Raw genomic sequence first — 22664 nt, 5'->3', positions numbered from 1 at the left:
AACCTCAAACAATGACCATTTTGTTATCATACGATCAACGTTGTGTTCAGCCGAATATACGGCCGAATATTCGTCTCACCGGAAAATGGAAAAAAGGTTATTCGGTATTCGGCCGAAGGCCGAATAGTGCTATTCGGTGCATCTCTGTTTGAGACAACTTAAAAATAATCTACCAAAATTATCAACATCTTGCAAATATATTTTTGAAACCTAATATAAAGATTCTTAACCTAAATACAATCAACTATTAAAGCTCTGCGACTCAGTTTTGCCATTTAAAACGTAGCTAGTGTAAACGTCATAACCCAGGGAAATGGTGTTATCATACAGAACACGATACTTGGTGGGTAACAGGTAAAAGTTACATAATTGGGCGGGAGGCCAAACAACCCATTCTGCCGCATAGAGCCGCGCGAATTTGTCCTTCATCTCGTTGATGGTTTCTTGCAGTGATGCTTTGCGCAGTATTCCCAGTGTGGCGAAAAATAGCAGGATTACTACGGGAGACGCGACAGTTTGATCGATTAGCACCTTCTTGAGTACGGTCTGTAGCGCTCGACCGGGATAGCGACGGTCCATGAAGTTGTACCAGTTGTGACAGAATATTCCGACCGTCATTCCCGATAGGGACATGTACCGTGTTCGAGTTCGATCCCAGCACTCAAGGTTGCTAGTGTAGATTTCATAGTGCTGCTCAATTATATCACCAACTCCAGATAGGCTAATCGAGATGCCAACGTTCGTGTATAGGAGATATTTTTTGCTGAATGCTTTCCTTGTGAGGACTCGAAACTTACGAAACACTCTTATCATTTGACTCCAGATTTGAGGCGAAACCTGAAGCCAAAAACTACCGATTGAAGTAATGATGCTGTGAACAGCAATGTTATTGGTACCACGGGTTTGTTAGAGATTATATTTATTTTACATGCGAGCTCCCATGTATCAGCTGATTGCACTGTTAATAAAGAAGCAATCAAAGAGTATGTGATAAGTACACACTATTTCCGATCTCAATGTACGTTTTAATATATTTAACTGATTTGAAGGTTTAATTCGGTTCAATACCAATTTATTTGTTTGTATTAGGTTTCTATTAGGTACATCATAGAGTTACTGACCAATGGCAGAAAGTGGAATTTAAATGAAGATATGCTTCTTATTGTGTATGAACCAAAATAGCTGGAGTTTCAAATTGGCATTCATTACAAACCAAAGAATAGCTTGATAAACGTTATGCATACTTAAATTAAATGATTTGTGAGGGATTTAATAAATTCCTGAGATGTGCACAACATAATATCCATCGACTTATTCTACAGATACTATTAAGGCCAATGGGTACGTTGCGGCTGCGTTTGCGGCAATTTGACAGTTAGGCAATACATTTTATGTCAAATTAACGTCAACATAACGCAAACGTATCCATTTTGTTTGGGCATCATCACACTGCGTTAAATGAGTGATTGAATGTTGATATTTCACAAATTGCCCTAATTTATACATTAACTTAAGCCATAGACTAAAGAGACATAGATATCCAAGTTGGGCTTCGCTGCATATAATCTCAAGGCAACACTCTGAACTTGCCATCTGTAGGCCGTTGGGTGAACTAAAGCATATCTACTCGGAAAAATATCATGGTATTCCTTATCATTTCAGTAGTGAGCTTGACCAGATTCTCACACCCAGAAAAATATCATGTCACTTTCAATCAGATTTGTACGGCGGTTTTCAATCGACTTTACAATACAATCTAGATGATTTGCAATTTCAATTTATTACAACAAAACTGCAAAGAAACCTCGCGTAGTTTTACAAATTAGCATGAGTCACAAAATGTAAACATCTCATAGATACGCTCATCGAACTGTCGAGGGTTACGAAAGCTTCACATTCATTTAATTTTTTTTAACATTGTTTATGTTGTACTTGACGTTCGTGAGTTTTGACGAAATAAGTTATGCTATGCTTTGCTACTCGTTGTAAGTGAATTTTGAGGATATTAGGAGACGTATATAACAACGATTTTCAACGCAGTAATGTAAACCTTAGTTGAAAATAGCGTTTAGCGGTATTCACCAAAATAAATACTGTATCGTTTTTAAATAGAACTTAAAAGGATGAGTGAAAATTTTCAAATTTTATTTTCTCAGTTCTTTGCAAATATTAATACCTAAATCAATTTAAACATTCAAGCAAACAATCGTGAAATTGATAATGAATGAGATCACAAACAATAATCTGCAACGGAAGCTACAAACCGAATAGGAGAACATTATACAGCATTATTTGACGGCTGAGGCAGAACTATTATTACCGACTCGCACGGAACAGGCAAAACTCGGTCTTATGGAAAAAGAAGCGCAAGCAGGAAGATCGAGATCGCGAGGCGATGGAGGAACTGTACCGTGCGAATGACACACGAAAGTTCAACGAGAAGCTGAACAGTTCCCGCAAAGGCTATGTGCCACATGCCGACATCTGCAGGGACCTGGACGGCAACCTTCTCACGAACAAGTGTGAGGTGATTGAAAGGTAGAAGCAGAACTACGGCGAGCTCCTTAACGGCGATATAGCAGAGGTCGACGTCGAAGTGGTAGTAGATCTCGGTGTACGAGCAGATCACGACAAAATTCCAGCCCCTGACCTCCAGAAGGTTAAAAAGGAGATCGGATGGCTGAAAAACAACAAAGCCTCTGGAGCAGACTAACTCCCAGCGAGCTCTTGAAACATGGTGGCGAATCGCTGGCTTAGGCGCTATACTGGGTTATTGCCAAGATTTGGGAGGAGGAGGGTACAGTGTGTTCCATATACAAAAAGGGCGACAAGTTGGATTACTGCAACTACCGTGCAATCACGCTACTGAACGCCGCCTGCAAAGTACTCTCTCAAATTCTGTGCCGTCGACGATCACCGTTTGCGAGGGTGGTGATCGTGGATCAGGTGATGTGCGTAATTCGAGTTTCGGGAACACTCTCGAGTCCCGTCAAATATCGAAGAGGGAAGAGGGAATTGATTTTGTAGCACGAACCCTTGAGAAGATGACGGAGACGTACATCAGACTGAAGGCTGAAGCCGAACGAAATGGACTGGCCATAAACGCGTTGAAGACTAAGTACAGGCACAGAGAACAGACTAACAGGCGACGAATAAATGGTCTGAAAAAAGTGTGTAAAATTTTGCATGTGTGAAACGAATTATCCTCCGAATAAAACCCCTCGTTATGCTAAATGGTAAAGTAAAGTGTGATGTCGCTACCGTCGCTAAACAGCCTGTATTTTCATTAGTGTATCACTCCCGTTGTTTCTGACGTTAAAACATATTGGCTATGCCGTTCCCTCTACGGCGACGGTAGCGACATCACATCTCAGCATGACGGGGGGTGTAATTCGGAGAGTATATTTTTGTGTGCGCAATCTGTTTTACACATTTTTATCGTTTGCTTGTTAGTCTGTTCTCTGTGGTACAGGAGTGGAAGAGGGTAGAGAGAAGACAGTATCAACTCAATCCCACCACGAATTCATGTTGGCGGTGATGAAATCGAGATGGTAGACGACCTGGTGTACCTGGACTCACTGGTGACCGCTGACAACGACACCAGCAGAGGAATTCGTCGACGCCTTATGGCAGGAAATCGTGCTTACTTTGGACTCCGGAGGACGCTCCGCACGAATAAAATCTGTCACCGCACGAAGCTGACCATCTACAAAACACTGAACTGACTGGTATTCCTCTACGGCCACGAAATCTGGACCATGCTCGTGGAGAAGGAGCTGCGTATCATCTGTGGTGGAGTGCAGAACCACGAGCTGCTGGAAGGACGTTCAAACGGCGAAAAACGGGAGCGACTTTGGTGGGCTAGGCATGTCGTCAGCATGTCGGACGACAACCTGGTGAAAATGGTTCTTGATGACGACTCAACTGGTACGAGCCGAGATGGCGCGCAGCGGGCAAAGTTGCTCGATCAAGTGGAAGACGACCTGTGGGGCTTCCGCTGACGACATGGCTGACGAGCTACAGACATAGACCGACTTCCGAGAAATCGGAATTCGTCATCTTGGATTCAAAATGGCATGGGAGATTAATTTTTGGCCTCTGGGCGTTATTCTGGTTCCGGAAACACCCAAACACCGGAAGTCGCCATCCAAAATTCAAAATGGCTTCTGTGAATCATAACGATTCCGGATCACTTTCGACGGTTTCTTTTAATAAACCGGAAGTTGTCATCTTGGATTTAAAAATGCCATTTGGAATCAATTTCTGGCCTCTGGGAATTATTCTGGCTTCGGAAGTTCCGATATTAGGTGGTTTCCGGCCATTTTTAGCTGTTTTCTAGTAACCACAAATGTTGTCATGATTTAGAAATGTTTATTTTCCGGAGAAATGGGTTGAAATATCTGTTTCATTTGTATAGGAGCCTCTCCCCTTCCAGAGTATGGAGGGGTGTCAAACCATCACAGAACCTTCACATGCCAAATTTGGTTCCATTTGCTTGATTAGTTTTTGAATTGCGAAGGAATTTGTATTTTATTTGTACACGCTCCTTTGTCTTTACTCTAATCTATGGAACCCCTCTCTTCTAGAAGAGGGAGGGTGTCGAACTATCATCCAAATATTTTTTACAACCAAAAACTTCCACATGCCAAATTTGGTTCCATTTACTTGAGATTGTTCTTTTGGGAAGGTATACAAAAATAATATATGCTTAGTTCTGTAGTTTCATAGACCTATTTTATTACTTATTGACAAATTTAAAACTACAAGAACATGGAAAATTTCATTGTTTTCCAACTATCAACCGTAATCGTAATCTGAGTTTATGTTACAGAACTAGAATTAGTACAAAAATTTGAAGAGTGGTTCAACCTTACTTTTATTGCACCTCGCCGGCACGAGTGCGCGACCGATTTCGGAGTCCGTTTGCGGGACGTGGTTTGTACAAGTCATCACTGGAATAACGCTGACCTTTTATGGAACCATTGTTATTGTTGTTCGCCGAGGGAGATGCTCTTTCAGTTGTGGGGGTCGCTTCGGAAATCACAACGCTGAGCTCTGTAACGAGAAAAAAGTTATTATTGAAACATCCTTGTAAAACACAATTCCTGCTGTATTACCAGTACTGATACTGTTAGGCATCTGGCTGTGATTTTTTGGCTTCGATAAGCCCACCCGTCTGGCTTTACCGATGCGCGAATTCGGAACACGCGGTCTTTTCGAAGCGTCGTTTACTGTAATCAAGGTAATTTAGTGGCGTGGTGATAAAATATAATCAAATTCCAATTAGGTACCTGTTAAATCCATACTAGCTGCAGAATCGTTGAATATTTTGTGGTCACCACTCGAAGATGAATTTGAGTGCTTCCGTTTCGTGGCTTTCCGGTTGGCATCCAAGAAGCTTATCGATTCCATTTGCTGTCCAACGGTAGTCGAACTCTCGGAAGCATTCGTTTTGGATGAACTGACGTAAGGCGGAGCAGAAGCTGTGACGTGTATTGTGCTGTCTATTTCCGTTTCAGTATCAAGTGTTACAAGCCTTTCTTCTTGTTGCAAATATTCCAACAGCTTGAGGTTTGTTGCAAAAACTTCCTTTGCTTCGGGGAAGTATAGCAAATCTTCTTCAGGGTCCGTTTCAACAATTGGCGGCGAGAGAGATGGCACAGTGCTGCTTTGGCATACGATATCCAGTTTAATTCCTTGATCATTATCACTAGCGCTTCCATTATGATTGATCAATTTCTTCACTAAGTCCAATGCTTGTTCACGGTTTTTCCTCTCTTCGCGCTCGATTTGCTTACGAACTTTCATGAGCCTGCGTGCCTCGATAAAGTTGGAAGCAATTTTAGGTTTTTTTGTTTTGTTTTTCATAATCTTTAAACCGTGCTGAATTTGGCTTAGCATAGATTCATCGCCACGAAATTGTTTTTCAGCTATTATGAGCTCTAGATCCATGTTATCTCCGTTGGACAAGAGCTGATCGATTACCACCGGTAGAACTGTAGGGGTGACCAGATTCGCCGACTCAGGCTGAGCAATGTTATTATGCGAAAGCTGTTGCACTTCATCGCTGCCTGTTCCAAGATTCTCGATTTCTGTAGGCTCCAAAATTATGATTCCCTCGGCCAGCTGTTGCAGTGATTCAACGCCGGGTACGTCAGTATTATCTTCCCTTAACACTCTGTCTTCATCCGTAACAAATCCAGGATCAACGGTTGACACAGCAGACGGTAGGTTTTCATCGTTGGCTTGCTCGTCCGGTTTACCCGGTTGGGATGGCTTTTCAAAAGAAAATGAAAAAACATCCATATTACTTAAATCCGGCTTGCTTGCCGTATCTTTCGAGCTTTTATCATTACGTTTTGTTTTTTTCGGACCCTTCGGAACACCACTTAATTGTTTGTTCCCTGTTTTGGAAGGTTTATTCACGGTTTTCGGCAAATACTTGCGATTGCCCACCATTTGTTCTTCCTCAAATCCTTCGAAACTAGACTCTATCGAATCGTTTAGTTTAGAAGTTTTTTCCCGTGATCCTCCGCTCCGTCGTTGTGATTCAGGGGATTGTTTTGCCGATTCATTGTTTCCGGTGGAACCACCATAGATGCATGACTCGTTCCCTGTTTCTGCAGGTTTTCCATTACCAGCACCGTCATTGGAATCACGATCGGTAGAGCGTCGTTTCTTGGAGGATTTATCATGGGAACTGTAGTGATCGTCGCTTACTTTTTTCTTATCATAATTTCGTTTCGAATGCCCACCGTTTGAATGACTGTTGCCATTTTCACTTTTCCGATCGCGATGATCCGACTTTCGACTGCCGCTACCACTTGTGCTGCTGCCGTGCTTGGACGAACTATGGGATCGACGATCGCGCGACGAAGAGCCGGTTCGGTGCCGCTGAGATGAAGAAGATGCATGCTTACGCTCGTGACGATTATTGTGATGGTGACTCCGAGATACATGACGCCGATCAGAAACCTTTTCTCCATCGGCGTGTTGCTGCACGGCGGCTAACGTGACGACCTCCACTTGTGAACCATCCATCTTTTCCACATCCGGAGCTGATTCTGTACTATATTCGTCATTCAGTGGCGTTTTCGCTGAATCACAGTTATCGAGTTGACTGCCCGTATCCATCACTTTCGGCTCCATCGTAGAATCCTCACATATCCTGAGTGATCGTTCGGATTGTGATGAATCGTCGTCAGATTTGTTCGAACCCAACGGAGATTGTTTAGGTTGTTCGCTGGACAAGCTCAAATTCTTATCTTTTTCATCATCAATTTCTATAAAATAATACAAGAAAATGAATACCGTAATTTTTTCACATCTTGTTATGTAAACTTACCACAATTGTCAGCGTTACTTTCCTGCACCAACACTGTTTCATTTTCGACAGGCTCCTCCTTCTCGTTCTCGACAATCCTGCTGTTTCGCTCGGTTCCTTTGAACTCGTAAGACTCCTTATGCAAATCAAAATTCGATTTCTGTGGCTCGAGCTGCTGATCGCCTGCCTCACTGTCATCACTATCCATAATTTCACCCTCTTCTCCGTTGGAGTTATCGTTGAATTTTGGCATTTGTGCCTCCTCCGTAATGTCAAGCCGCAGATTTGGGACCGACTCTGGCTGATGTAAATTACCCTCAGAGTTTGTAATGATTGAAAGACGACTGTTGCTAGAGACTTGCGACAACTGTGAGTCCGTGGCTCCTACTTCAGGGCTGGTCGTAGCAACCGTAGCCTCTCCGTCGAGATTTGATGCCTCTGGACCGGTTGTAATGCTGCTTACGTTCTCTGCTGAATGCGGAGTAACCGCTTCGTTTACCACCGGTATAGGATTGTCATCATCTACAGATTCCTGTGAAGTCAACCCACTTATAGCAGTATTATTTGAATCACTGCTTTCTTGTTTCGTTTGACTGGGTGGACGCACTTGGAGCGGCTCGAACGCAGGTGACTCGAAATCATCAACAATCTCTTTGGACTCATTAAGCTCGGGTTCGATTGTGGGTTGCTCCATCGTGATCTGCATGTCCGACGATGTGCTGGAGGATTTTTTATCCGAATCTGGACTGACTGCCTCGAGGTCTTCGGGAAGAAAATTAGTCTGCACATCCAATCCAGTCCCATTAATTGTCGGTTTTGGTTTTTCAATACCCAAGTAGTTGTAAACAATCTCCTCTACTTTGGGATGAAACACAGTCGATATTTTTGGATTGACCACTTGATCTACAATGCGTTCTACACCTGTCTCTAGGAAACCGGAGCTGCAATGAAAGGAACCTCATTTTTAATAGTGAACTACAGACGAAAAACAAAGCTTATCCATACTCTATGATATTTTTGCGCAGTTTCTCCCGCAGCTGATTTTTGTGCCGAATATTGTCGGTCCAGTTTTGTTGAGATAAAAATTTTCCAACCGAAGTCTCCACCCGTTGTCGTAGATTCTGATAGGCCGGCTTGGTGTCAACATCCGCCAGGCATTCCTTACGGAACTGGTCAAATAGACCCTGAGACTTCACTTCATGCACAATCGCATCGATGAAGCTGGGATCATCGGCAAGTTTTTCCATTTTGACTGGATTTGCGTGTTATTTTATTGCCTCCAGCACTGTGCACCATACAAAGTTTAGCTCTTCGCACCGTACTCTATAATTAGTAATGTTATCTTTGTCCAGTAAACAAACGTTCTACTAGTGAATACTGTGTTTAGAGCTTACCTTTTCTTGAAATATATGAAACCAACAAATTTCACAACAAACGCGTTTTTAATGTTTTGATTTTTGCTGCGATGCAGTCAGCCGAAAATGAAAACGTTGACAAATCGTTGCTAATGCTTTCCGTGTTTTCCTTGTTCGTTTTGGTTTTCGTTTCTGTGTGAGTGAGAAGCGTTAGCAGCGAAAACATGGACTCTAAACAATGTTCACCTAATGTTTGGGTAGATATTAAGTAGATTGAACTAGCACAAACACGTTCACAAGGAAATCTGAATTTACCCGATGGATATGACATAAAAGGTAATTGCAGGTACTTGACATCGTTTCATGTTTCACGGGCTAACATCTCTACGTATGTGCAAATAAGATGGCATATCACCGCCACTGTTCATACTTGCCCCATGGCCGTCATTTCAAACATTCTAATATGAGAAATAATATGAGGCGTATAATTGTGATATAATCAGGGGGCTCTTGTGGCTGTCAAACTCCATACATTTTCCATCTACCATTCATTGATTCTGGTACCAGCGTTTCTGGTACCCACTTTTTGGTTGGTTTGCCCTAAAACAAGTGAAACAGAGTAAGCGTCCCATTTTGTCGGTAGACTTATTCTCGAGTAAATGTCGTGTTGGATGCGAAAAAAACAAGAACTCAACATTTGTTTTCAGTACAATGTGCACTTTCTATGGATAAGATAAGTTTTGTAAGCATTTGAAATGAAATATTACCGCCGTGATGAATTTATGATTGGTAGGCAAAATATTGACGTTTATAGGCCTCTGGATATAATTGTTGGTTATTTGAAAATCGTTATTGGAAACTTTGAAAATCGTTATTGATATATTCCTTACCATTATCTGTTCGCAGGATTTTAATCTATTGCTCGCACTGGTGCTCCGCTGGTGCTTGTAATATTTTGAAAGGACCAAGGACCTCCTCTTCAGATTGTGTCTTCAAGAAGTAAACGAACATTTTCCGAAATCGATCGTCGATGAACGTTACATAACAACAATGGTGACGATACCTCGATACTCTTGATTAGCTCTTGCTAAATGGAATGCTGTTGTAGTTGAGATGTCCCATCCGTTTGTGCCAAGTTACTGTTGAGCAACAGTGCCCGACTAGCCATATGCCGGGCCTCTCACAACTGCGCCAGCTTGAATAAATCATTCTCGACGTCCCCGATCGCTACCAGTTTACCTTGCGTATTGTAGACCTCACAGCCGCTGGATTGGAATTCCACCTTAAATCCTTTTTTCACAATCTGCGCCACCGACAGAAGGTTTGTCGCCAAATGAGGGATGAATGGCACATCGTGTACTGGAATCTCAGCTCCATATTTCTGGCACACTGGATTAATAGTTGCTATACCAAAAGCTTCAACTTTCATCGTTCACTTGTTGGCATTAACTACAACTCCATTTCCGCTTCGCACGAGCTGGCGAACTGCAGCCATGGACCGAGTGAAATGGAGACGACTCTTACGTACAGCAAAGGCCACACCACGGCTTGGGACTGTTTGGTAAGGTAAGGTAAGTAACTGCACCTCTATTCACGTTCACCACGTCGAACTCTTCCCCTTTGAAGGTTGACTCTGTGGCTCCTGGGTTCCGGATGCGCATAAGCACGGTGTCTCCTACTCGCAATTCATGTTCTTTTCTTACGTGGCGTTGATCGTCCGCTCTTTGCTTATGGTACTCCTCCCTTGCCATATCTCTATCTCTAGCCCCCTACCACTGCAAATCGTATGGTGTATGTATTGATGGAATTCGAGTCCTGGTCTCACGTACCAACATCATTCGCTCTGATGATATTCCGATTGTTTCTTGGGGTGTTGCATGGTACATTGTTAGGGCATCCTTAACAAAGGATCTGCGGTGTTGCTTGTTCCTGGTTCATATCAGACTACAAAGTCAAAACTTCGCAGTCTCAGTATCCAACGCTCTATACGGGCCTATGGTTTAGATTGAACTCTGTTGAACAAGTATTCGAGGGGTTTACAGTCGGTTATGAGCGTGAAATGGGTACCGCATAAATAAACAAGAAGTTTCTCAATTGTCCATATTATTGCTTAGCATTCTTTCTCGGTTTGGCGGTATTTTTTTTTCGTGTGCTGCTAAACTCTCAAATATGCAGGATATTGGTCTACGCACGTCATTCTTCAGTTGAGCCATGACTGCTCCTAGTCCATATGGGCTTGCATCTGTTATAAAAAGCGTCTCATCCGACGGGTCAATGTGTGCCATTGTTTCGATTTTCCCCAATGCTGACTTAACATTACTGAGGTTTTTATCGTGAACACTTGTCCATTTGAAACAAGAATCCTTGTGAAGCAATTCTCTCATGATGAACGTTGAGCCCCAATAACGATCTTAGCCCGGTAACCGGAGATAGGGCTTGTAATTCAAGTATCGCCTGTACCCTCTCATCTGTCGGATGTATTCCTTCGTTACTCACGCAGTGCCTCAAAAATACCACTTCTGTGACCTAATAAACCGATTTTTGTTCATTTATCCGCATGTTCATGTCCTTCAGTATTTGCAATACAAGTTTCAACGTAGAATCGTGTTTTTCTTCTGTATACAATTACACAGCTTATACCCCTAGACAGATTCTCCATGTCTATTTGAGCAGCTTCGGAGCTGCTTTCATACCGAACATCAGCCTACGAAATCTATAGACCACGTTGCGTGCCACAAAGGTTGTTATATGACGGCTTCCCTCCTCGAGTTCAAAATGATAGTATACGCGGCTCCTAAATCAATCTTGGGCAGTCTAGCAAGCTTTTCAATCGAAGTCACTGTTGCGACGATATTGGACATGGGGTAGTTCTCTCGTTTAACTGCCCGATTGGTAGCTCGCATATCTACGCACAAGCGTATTTTACCATCCGCCTTTCGAGCCGGTACCAACGGTGAAACCCAACTCAGTGGTCCTTCAGGTCGTTCTATGATATTTTTTCCAATAAGTCTTGGATTGTCTCTTCGACGTCTGCTTCCATAGACACCAGTTATCGATGAGAAACTTGAACGGCAGGAGGAACCTTTTCATCGATGGATTTTCAAAGCTACGTTAGGGACCTTAGGAAATGTCTCAGAAATATATGAGTGAATTTCGGTTTTTCTTTGAACTTACGCTTAGCAACGATTGCTGTTTTTTCACTTGGCAACAGCCAATTGTTTTTTATAGAAACCCCGTTAGGGGCCATCCACATACCACCTGGACAGTTTTGGTGGGTGGGGGGGGGGGGGGAATCCACTTAGTACGTGGATGGCCCCGTAGAACTATTCCCGAGTTCTTCAGAACCATGACCATGGGTTGATATCGCTCAGGAAGTCCAGCTAGCAGCAAAACACCTACAAATCGTTCCGGAATCGGGAATCCAATTTCGTTTAACTGGTGACATATCGATGTCATCCTGTTCGCGTAGGCTTCCATGGTTCCGCACGATTCCAGGTCAGTCCGAATCAGCTTTTAAAACAGACCAACTTCCCGCATCAGGCCACCTTCCTCGAACGCGTTGTTGAGCTTCGTCAATGCTTCCCGAGCTGTTTTTGCATCACGTACGTTGTAGAAATTTCAGGAACAACATTCTTTCCTCTGGCCTTCTTGTTCTTGCCCTGGTTCATTCCAAATTTCCATCTTCTTTTTCTTGGGTTCTATGGCTTCCAAAGATCTGCCACCTCGAGATAAGTTTGTACGGCGAATTTCGAAGTGATCCAATTTTCTCTGCCAACCAGTCTCTCGATTCCGAGATTCGAATTCTCCATTTTTAACGTCGTACTGAACCGATAAAATGTTGTTATATACAAATGAACTGTTTGTATAGTACGAACCAATAATTTCTGGAAATATACTATAGTTTCAGGTATACATTATTCATTTCGTCAATCAGAAGTAAACAATATACAATATTTTAATGTTCTAATACAATGTTTACTTACAAACTATTTTTTTTTTCAATAAGCGTTGCGATTGCGTATTGAGCTAAAAAAGTGTTTAAGTTCATGCCGAGACATTGTAAAGTCAATGGTTTCGCAGTATTGATTGTAAGTGGTCATCATACGATTCAAGGGTCCGAATTTTACATAATTTGTGCGGTAATGATTGGTGGCAAACGTGTTTCGGTTTCGAAGTTGTCTAAGAGGTGCGTAGAAATTTAGCTTAGATAAGAGTGTAGTTGAATCAATGCGCTGCGAAACGATGTCGTTTACAAATGACACTATTGCGAATTCACGACGCTCTTTCAACGATTGTATGTTTATGAGCATGCAACGAGCTTCATATGATGGAAGAGGAAATGATGTCCAAACTAATTAACGAAGAGCATACAATAGAAATTGCTTTTGTACTGATTCTATTCTTTCTTCGTGTGTGATTGTATAGGGTGACCATACAATGCTGCAGTATTCCAGTATCGATCTTACATAGGCTACATATAATGTTTTGATGGTATACGGATCCTGAAAGTTGTAACAAAAGCGCTTTATAAATCTTAGCATGTTATTAGCTTTGTGGATTATTGTGTTGTAGGGGTCAATGGAGGTTAGTTTGGAGTCTAAGACAACTCCTAAGTCCCTAACTCTTTCACAATTTGCTACAGTTTGGTTTTCTAATGATATTGTAATGTTTGGTGTTGTTCTTTTTCGACAGAATGATATGTGGTTGCATTTTTTTACATTTAACTCTAGAAAGCTTTTTTTACACCATGTGTAGAATATGTATATTTCATTTCGAAATGCATTGATGTCTTCTTCATTTCTTATTTCCAAAAAGAGCTTCATATCGTCGGCATAAAATTAACACTTTTAGTTTTTTTGAGAATAAAGGAAATGTCGTTAACGTACAAGATAAAAAAGAGGTCCTAAATGAGAGCCTTGGGGGACACCAGAAGTGACTAGAATCGGATTTGAGTTTTGTCCGTTAAATTTAACTATTTGTTGGCGATTAGTTAAATATGATTCGAGCCACTTCAGGAGTTCTGGCTCAAGTCCCATTTTTTGCAATTTGAAAAGTAGCATTGGTATGTCTATGCGATCAAAAGCCTTACTGAAATCTGTGTAAAGAGCTTCTACATGGTTTCCATTATCCATTGCATTCAAAGAAAAATTTATAAATTCAAGTAAATTGGTCGATGTTGAACGGCCCTTGAAGAAGCTATGTTGCTTCTCAGTTATTCGGTCTTTAATTTCGGAAAATAGTTTTTCATTTACAATTACCTCGAATAGTTTAGGAATGCAAGAAAATAGGGCTATTCCACGATAATTACGTATGTCGGATCTCCGGCCTGATTTGAAAATAGGCACTAGAAACATGACATGAAACATGACATGTTGAAGAGCCAGAACAATGGCGCTGTAAGTTCCGTTGCAAGATTTTTTATAAATACTGGCGGAATTCCATCAGGTCCAGGACCCTTTGAGGCATCTAAGCTATTCAACGCCTGAAAAATATCCTGCACATAAATTTGAACCAATATCCCTCGAGAAGTTTGGATAAAATGCAAAATAATCGTGGTCGCGATCTTCTTCAGAAAATGTTGTAAAGGTTTCTTGGAAAAATTTCGCAGAAAGATTGCAAATCCTTTCCGAGTTATCCCCGACATTTTCGTCAAGATGCATTATGGAGGGAAAATTGTCAGATTTTAGTTCAGTTTTCACGTAACGAAGTTCTTCGGACAGGATTTTATTTCAAGTTCAGTTTTTGCATTATATTCATCAAACGCATTACTGATGGCAAGATTCAGTTGATCACATATACCCAAATAGATTGCTAAATTTTCACTAGTGTGTCTTTTATAGATTTTATGTGCTTTTTGTTTACGGTTTTTCAAATTTTTAATATGACTGTTATACCAGACAGGATTTTTTGTATTTCCACTACGTCTCCTTTTCTTCAGGGGTAAGGGGTAAGTTTAATTATATCAAATAAAACTTCATAAAAAGTATCCACCGCCACGTCAACACTTCCTCTATTCTTAAGAATAAATTGCCAGTTAACATTGTTTAATCTATTGCGATTATTTTCATAATTTGCTTTTCCATATTCAAAGACTTCCTCGTATTCATAGTCGTTGGGTTTTTAGTGCGCATGTATAAATAAAGAGTATTCGGTTGCCGTGTGATACGCCTCATTTTTCCATAGAGGATTCAATGATTCAGTCACACAGAAATCATCATAAATATTCGTAAATAAAAAGTGTAAGTAACAGTTCTGTTGATTAAGGGCAACCTTTAAAAAAACAAATTCAATTTATTTTATTAAAGCGCGGTATGTAGTTGAAAAGAAATTTCTTTTCCTATCTCAATCCCTTGTAAAATTCAGGTACTGAAGTGGGCAATGAAATTTATTCTTTTGAACGGTACGCAGCTGAAAAAGTACCAGAAACCGAAAGTGACAACAAAGTTCTCTTGGTGTGAATACTGCTGTGAAGCGAAATGTCACTGCTTTGGTACTGAATAATGAGCAGTGGCATTATTCAGGTGCAGAAAGAATCAGGCAGTAAATTGTTTGCACATCTATCAGTCGATCTCTGATCGCCTCTCAGTCCCAAGATGTTTTGACTTGCAAGAGAAAAAAGGAGCAAAGCAAAGCCTTGGTGCTACATTTCGCTTCGGAACTTAACCTTCTGTTTATTTATACACAGACTTCGCAGCCGACTGTTTAGTGTACAGGCTATTGCGGGGCTAGCGCTACGATCCTACTAACACTAACAGTCTTTCCCGAGCCGAGACTCGAACCTACGACGACTGGCTTGTAAGGCCAGCACCGTACCTCGAGACCATCTGGGAGAAGAAAAAAGGAGCATTACCGAACTCGAGAATAATTTTTATTTGTGTAGATCGTCTGAAGTGATTTCGGAAGTGATACATCACTACTCATTGATAAAACAGTGGTCTCTTTAGCCATAAGAGCAGACCCGGCGTAACCTTTATGTTAAAATCTACATCACGACAAAATTTCAATTAACGTCAAAAAGTGTCAATCATATCAATAAATTACTTAATTCACAACATTACATTCTTGCTTCGATATCTCGCCAGCTCTACACATAACAGACTTCAAGCAAATGGGCTACATTACGCTTTATATTCGGCGTATAAAGTTTATTTTTTGGTTAAAATAGATTCTAGTTCAGAGAGAAAGAAATTACAGACAAAGAGAGAGATTAACAAACTTTTGTAAAATAAAATAATATTTATTGTGTTGCACGTAATTTTGAGTGACAATAAAGACAGACAATGTTGTTTTTGCGGACAAACTAGACTGTTAAAACTTAAAATAGGATTTTCATTTCAATCAAAACTTATGACGAAGCTCGGTATGCAAAGTTCACCTATCAAACTCTAATAGTCACTCTTTTATACACCAAACACTTATTGAACAAAGCTGTACAGTAGCTTTCGTAAAAAATATGTATCTGAACAATATCGAATCTCGATTGAACAACCAATCGGGGTAACTTACGAATTTACCATGAAAATAAGTATGTACACAATGCTGTTTCGAATTTAACCTCAAATGCTATTCATGAAATCAGATGGTCGTTCCCTACTGCTACTTTTTAATCTTAAGCCCTATCAAACACAGCAGCAGCAGGCTGACTATCCAGATGCCAACTGCTCCGTAGCCCATGTAGACTTTGGAATTGGTTATGCTCCACCCTTTGGCTAGGACATTCCGGACCGCCATTGAGGGAACGGTAAAAGGAAAGCAGTACGCCAAATATTGCAGGTACTTGGGCATTCCTTCAAGCGGCCAGAGAATACCTGCGGAGAGGACGGGGCGAAAACAAAAGCCGATAAACTATGTAGTCACGAGGTTCGTTGATCACGAAACTTACCGCACATTATTATCATTGGATAGAAGCTTCCCGTTGCCATGAAGTTGGCCGTTGAATGAGCGTCGCAGAATATCGATATCAGAAGCCCTGCAATTGGGAAATAGATCGTTATTGTCTTCTGTGGAGATAGGAGTTTCAGAAGGAAAAAACCTGTTGAAATTCTATTTATTGAGAATCATGAAAATAGTTACACCTCCTTTTTTTAAAGTTATTCACAAAAGTAGTAATAAGCTTGAAATCTTTGGAGGTTATACAGCTTGGAGTTTACAATCAAAAAGATGGGCACAAACGTCAACTTTTCGCTAGCTCTAGAATTATCTAGTAGTGAATAATTGTCTCACGACTCAAACTTCATTTAAATTTACTGTTGCCTGATACTTCAACTACATTAGATTAGACGAATATCCTCAGGATACGATTTGAATGTATGATCATGTAGCATATGCTTGAGACAGCGACTGAAATCAGTAATTACTATAAACTCACCGTATAGCATTCCCGCGAAACCGAGCAGCATCAAGAGACCGACCACCGTTATGTTGCTACCCTGGTTCTGTACGTCGAACACGAACGTCGCCAATAGAATTATTTCGACACATTGCAGCAGCATAATCGACGTTTGCGTAATTATATGTGCTAACAGCAGCTCAAGGGCTGTGATACCTGGCGCATTTAATGTGTATGCGTGTGGAAAAAGGAAAAAATAAAAACGAAAACATGAAATTTTTCAGAAGTTCTCGCGTGAAAAGCGAATCAAACATACCCGCGACTAGCGTTCTATCCCAGACACCTTCGAGCCGATCGGTGATAAATATCGTCGCTGTAATCAGCGTGGCAAGAAAGAAGATCATTCTGTCAAAATGAAAAAGATCATTCAATTCCGTAGGTGTTAATTTCGCTAATGAAATGGCTTGCTTACGTCATGACAACGCCGGGTGCCATGAAGGCTGTGAACTCATCGTTGAAAGTACCGTACACGGGATCTTCGAAGTACATCGGAATATTCGCCAGCTGCTTCGGCAGATTGCAGTCGGTCATCAGCGTTTCGGCGAATTGCTTGTACGTTTCGAGCAACTTTTTCTCCAGGTAGAAGGTGACTTGCTGGTCGGATTTGTCCAGATATACTTTGATTTCCGAGTTATGAAATGAACCGGGCTCCGCTTCGCGGACGTTGTCGCGCACGTCCTGCAGAGACTCGGTGAAGTTGTTCTTAAAGTAGATGAATCCCCACACCGTTCCCTTTTTGGCTGCCCGGTAAGCGCTTTCGAAGTCTTCGAAGTATTCCTGGTGAGCCATTGCGTGAAAGAGAGTAATAATGAGCCGGTCAATTAGCACTTAAATGGTGTAAAAGTACTGTAAAACTAGGAGGAGATGATTGATTGAATAATCATGGACGGCTAGAAACAATAACTGCGTGTTGCACAAACTGCGACACGTTGCTTGTTCGCCCCGCGTTACGGTACACAAAATTTGAATGAAAGAATTGCGTTTATCCACACCTGTATTGCGACGGTTCGGTTGAGCGTTTCCAGGAATCGGCACGACACTTTGTAAAGGTCGCACTCGTAGTCATCGTGGAAGGAAGTGGTAATCAGCGACTGGTTGAAGCAGTCCTGGATGTTGCTGACCTCGTCGTTTACGATGCCTAGTCTTAGCTCTTTCGGATTGCCACCTATAGCTACGTAAAAACTTACCAACTGAAATATGGGGAAAAGGAACAGAAATACCATTCCACTGCAAAAATATTGACGAAAAATGAGATAAGGGCGAGATATAAATTATAACGATCTTTATTTTTTGTTTGGTTCGGAATCGATTAGAGAGCAAGCAGCGCTAATCCGAATGATGTATGCACCGTATAAAGAGGATATCATGAACATTGTCTTCGTTTCCGTTCTGCAATGAAGTTTGGAAAAATGTTTAATGGTGTCGACAGTTGTCTATGTCTGATGTAAGGTGAAGACTTTTGTTTTCCATTTACCGTCTGTACGAAAAGAAGAAACGAGTGATGTTTTGGTTAGAACGAATGTTCTTTGAATGGGTGATTAGATAGATTGCGGTATATCGTGAAGAATATAAGCTATTAAACTCGAATAACCGGTATGTTGCAATTGTTCACATTTCCAAAGCAAAAGACTCGGTTTTGTTGGCTACAATGTTGATACATATGACTGTTCAGAGTATCTTGTCAAGCTTAAATGACATCTATAGCAAAAACATCACATCAAGAAGACTGGGAACTCTGCCTGAATTCTGTTTTGGCAGCCCAGTCTTTTGAATAAAGCCCTATTTAGAGTTCCAAGCGAAGTGAAAATCTCATACAAAATGTTAATTTTTTCACGCTCGTGAAAAATGCAACCTGCAAAAATATCATTCCGCTTGGAACTGTAAACAAATTCGATCCAACGAAATCGAAGGTTGTGGATCTCATCTTTTTCACTTGGGGTTATTTTTTTTCACGCATGCAAACGCTAGTGAAAAAAGTAGTAGCAAGCGAAAACTTGTGTGCGTTTCTATTCTGTCAGTTGTAGCCAATTTCTCGGCCAATCGCTCGGAGTGTAAACTCGTGAATTTTGCTTCACTTGAACTGTAAACTGCAGGCTGGTGAAATACTTGCGTGTTCCACAAACGGGTTTTCACGACAGATTTCGCAAACGAAAATTTACGCTTTTTCACTTGTCAAATTTTTCACTTCGCTTGGAACTGTAAACTATGCTTAAAGGTGGAAATGACGCATGCTAGTGTGTGTGCTCTCGATGCGAATGCAATCTAAATCATCATGTCAGCCCCCCCCCCCCCGTCCTCATTCGTAGACAAGGGTGGACATTGACCAATTCCCTCCCCTCCCCCTCTTTGTCCGCGTGGATATTTTTTTTACAAACAAGAGTCAAAAACGTTTATTTTTGTGGTTTATTTGGTGATTATACAATAAAATGCCCGAAGAATAATAATTTCAAAATCAGACCAAAACCAGTCAAACCAGAAAAGCCATAAATGAAAAGAATCCGAATGAAAATCAACCAAAGAAGGCTAGGAAACGAGCAAAGCAAACAAAAAAAAAAAAAACTTAAGCCAGAAAAGCAACATAATTGTTTCAGAAATCTACTCCGGAGAGACTTTCTAAAATAGTTATAAGCCGCTAGAAATAAGACCAGATAAAAACAAAAAGAATTTAATTCGGCAGGAAGCTTCGGTAGAAGCTGAGAAGATAAAATCTTTCCTGCTAGAAATATAAAAATATATAACAAACATGCTTGAAAACGCTCCGAGTAGCATACTGACTGTAAACATTTTAAACAGAAAATACAAAATATATCATTTCGATTGGAGCAAAATAGGAAAATCCAATAACAGGAACAATTGAGCTTACCTTATGTCTGAAAAAGGCCGAAAACTACAATCAAAAATTTAGCCCCAATTAACGTATTTTTTCTAAAAAAGTCTCAAAAAAATGAAAAAAGCATAAAAACCCATTATGCTGGAAAACATCCCTAAAATCCAGAAGAAGTCGAAAAATAAATAATCTTGAGTATAGCTCTAAGCTACTGAAAACACGTAAAAAATTTATAAACGTATCTGAAAGTAAGAAAAATTTCAAAATGAATAAATTTACATATGATTACCTTTTCCAAATTTTTTATACATATTATCACACGCAAACGAACACAAGTCCAAAAAATATAATCTTTAACATATCTCTAACTTTAAAAAATACAGCACGATCGGAAAATTACATAATCATAATTCAACTAAAATGCCTGCCTGTGAACAATCAAAGAAACGCAGAAAAACCAGAAAAACAGTTTGAAGATTGATCTGAAGTTAGTATCCAACCTAACCTATAAAATCAACTATAAACTAGAAAAAATATCAATCTTAAGCAAAACTAAATCAACTTGTTCAAAGTTGGGTATGTCGATTTAAATGCAGAAAATATTGTTTTCTGCCAACATCGCCAATGTACCGGCGCCAGTAGGATTCCCATCACAAAATAACCTGTCGTTTATACGAGTTTATACACTCAGCTCCAGTATTCAATCTTAAGCAAAACTAAATCAACTTTAATTTAAAATGCATTAAAACTCTAGTAAATGTAAATTGAAACATCTGAAAACATTTCTTTCAAATAAAAAAGATGAATTCTAAATTCAGTTCAAAATGGTTGAAGGCTGATCAAAATCTCTGAAGGCAGAAAAAATAACGATGAAAACAATGGTTGAAGACGCTTTAATTAGACAGAAGAAATAAAAATGAAATATGATCATGAATTGGCTTCAAATAGCCTCTTGGGTAAAGAAGAGCTTGATCTTGGGCTTAACAACCGCACATTTCGTTGTTGCTTCTCCGTGTTGGATCTGAACTAGTGAAGTTGCACATAGAACCGCGTATATGCCAACTAGGCATGAGTGTACCATCTTGTACAACAATTCAATAGCTTCCGCTTTGTATAGATCAATAACGGTGTCGGCCACGCCCTTACGACCGTTAGGGTGAGGAAGGATATTGTAAAAAATGTGGTGTAACAGTCGTTGTTGTCGGGGTCCGAGTTTACCTCTGCATCTCCACGACTGTGACGGAAAGGAAGGGTTGTGTCACCGTGGTCAAAGCTATCCACCACTCTAAGCTTGCAGGTGTTTAAATATTTGTCTATTATCACTTCGGTCCACGTCTGGTTCTGGAAATCCAGAGAAAAAATAAAAATTGAGAAAATGATCTTAAATTTGCTTGAATTTCAAGTAGGCTGAACGAAAGCAGAATGCCAAAATAAAACTGATTCAAATTCAGTCCAAACAACAATAACAAACATACAGGCAGTGAAAGCGATTTTCCTTCGAATGCAATGGTTCCTTATCAGAAAAAGTGTTTCAATTTAAAGAAAGCGTTGTGCGTTAGTTTGTGAACTCAAATTAACACGCTTACGGAAGCTCCGTAGCCAGAAGGTTACAGAGTCCGCTATGGCAAGCGAGTGAACGTGGGTTCGAATCTTAGTAGAATCAGGCCATTTAGTTGTCAAAGGACTTTAACATGGGTTTATTTTTAGGCTCCCCACTACATACCCTTCCATCAAACTGAATTCAATAGTACCCCTGTTGACTCTTCTGCTAACAAAAAAAAGTCCTTCTTATGATAAAACTGGTCCGAGTAACGTATGGAAGTTCTTTTCAGGGAATTGTAATCAGGCGATATTGGTAGGATGGGAAGAGGCTCGGTATAGTAGAACAAAAGTTTGAGACGGAAGGGTACAACTCACATACAAGCACGGATATAAATGATAAATATAAAAAAGTTGTTTTCAAATATAAAAAAAAAAATAGCTGAGATTAAAAATTGATTATTATTTGGGATAATTCAATAACAAACCCCGTAAACAATTAGTTGATTAGTGGGAATTGTGGGGACATTAACTCCTATCCTTACCTCCACGTGGTACCGACTGGGATACGAGCAACCAAGGGAAGATCGGTAAACCGGTGGAAACATGGTCGTATACTGACAGGGAAGGGGGGGTTGTTCACCTTGGAGAGCAGCTTGTATGAGCGTCTGTTTCTTTGGGTTAAGGGTGGCTGAAACAGCGACTGATCGGAATCAGGATCCGGACCGCTCCAGTACCTACCATGTGTAATAGGGTGGGGAAAAGTGATCGATTTTCCAGAACCAAGTTTTTTTTATTCCTTTTGGGGCCCCAAACAACCCTGAACTTATCGGAAGTCGATTGGTTTTGTCCCCGCTTGGCGCATTGCATTTCAAATTTGCATGAAAATTTATATGGGAAAACCTACTTTTTTGCATTTACCTTTCTAGAAAGCTAAATAATGATCTAATAATGCACTATGCAATTATGTTAAAGTATAGTATTTTAGATGCCTAACAACTTTACAGAAGGTACCGAAGAGCTAGGATGTCCCCAAGAAGAGCTATAGCTGTTCAAAGTTGGGTATGTCGATTTAAATGCAGAAAATATTGTTTTCTGCCAACATCGCCAATGTACCGGCGCCAGTAGGATTCCCATCACAAAATAACCTGTCGTTTATACGAGTTTATACACTCAGCTGGATCAAACAAACAAATTCAGGTCAATATTCTAGGCGGAGGTAGATTCTAC

The 22664-nt window shown here is 40.6% G+C and overlaps 3 protein-coding genes across 7 annotated transcripts in view; all 3 read right to left on the bottom strand.

The window, feature by feature from the left end:
• Window positions 1–221: 221 nt before the first annotated feature.
• On the bottom strand, window positions 222–949 carry LOC129733364 (mpv17-like protein 2). The gene has a single exon (XM_055695207.1). The coding sequence runs from the start codon at window positions 811–813 to the stop codon at window positions 241–243; it is 573 nt and encodes a 190-aa protein (XP_055551182.1). The 5' UTR covers window positions 814–949; the 3' UTR covers window positions 222–240.
• Window positions 950–4712: 3763 nt separating this feature from the next.
• LOC129733356 (biorientation of chromosomes in cell division protein 1-like 1) lies at window positions 4713–8868 on the bottom strand. The gene is made up of 6 exons (XM_055695178.1): window positions 8719–8868; window positions 8330–8647; window positions 7346–8265; window positions 5292–7283; window positions 5118–5231; window positions 4713–5055 (listed from the first exon to the last, which is right to left on the bottom strand). Exons 2-6 carry the CDS (start codon window positions 8569–8571, stop codon window positions 4877–4879), a joined length of 3447 nt encoding a protein of 1148 aa, XP_055551153.1. The 5' UTR covers window positions 8572–8647; window positions 8719–8868; the 3' UTR covers window positions 4713–4876.
• Window positions 8869–15623: 6755 nt separating this feature from the next.
• LOC129733915 (ABC transporter G family member 20) overlaps window positions 15624–22664 on the bottom strand; it is a 49366-nt gene continuing 42325 nt past the window's right edge. For all 5 annotated transcript variants that reach the window (XM_055695529.1, XM_055695531.1, XM_055695530.1 and 2 more), the window contains 6 exons: window positions 18061–18295; window positions 17481–17845; window positions 17325–17413; window positions 17048–17224; window positions 16562–16648; window positions 15624–16487 (listed from right to left, as the gene is read on the bottom strand). In XM_055695529.1, coding sequence (XP_055551504.1) covers window positions 16276–16487; window positions 16562–16648; window positions 17048–17224; window positions 17325–17413; window positions 17481–17845; window positions 18061–18295 — 1165 coding nt within the window. In that variant the 3' untranslated portion in view covers window positions 15624–16275. The remainder of the gene's footprint in view (window positions 16488–16561; window positions 16649–17047; window positions 17225–17324; window positions 17414–17480; window positions 17846–18060; window positions 18296–22664) is intronic.

This window comes from Wyeomyia smithii, chromosome 1, assembly GCF_029784165.1.
Source record: "Wyeomyia smithii strain HCP4-BCI-WySm-NY-G18 chromosome 1, ASM2978416v1, whole genome shotgun sequence".
NCBI lineage: Eukaryota > Metazoa > Arthropoda > Insecta > Diptera > Culicidae > Wyeomyia > Wyeomyia smithii.
Note: the sequence above shows the minus strand (reverse complement) of the source record. Positions and strands in the feature narration are given on the sequence as shown.

What these genes read in the sequence shown, in the direction of transcription:
- LOC129733356 (XM_055695178.1), bottom strand. Translation starts at nt 8,571, where the DNA reads ATGGAAAAACTTGCCGATGATCCCAGCTTCATCGATGCGATTGTGCAT. An exon ending in CTGCGCAAAAATATCATAGA is followed by an intron (nt 8,266 to 8,329) that starts GTATGGATAAGC and finishes CTTTCATTGCAG; the next exon opens with CTCCGGTTTCCTAGAGACAG. An exon ending in GCCTAACAGTATCAGTACTG is followed by an intron (nt 5,056 to 5,117) that starts GTAATACAGCAG and finishes TTCTCGTTACAG; the next exon opens with AGCTCAGCGTTGTGATTTCC.
- LOC129733364 (XM_055695207.1), bottom strand. Translation starts at nt 813, where the DNA reads ATGATAAGAGTGTTTCGTAAGTTTCGAGTCCTCACAAGGAAAGCATTC.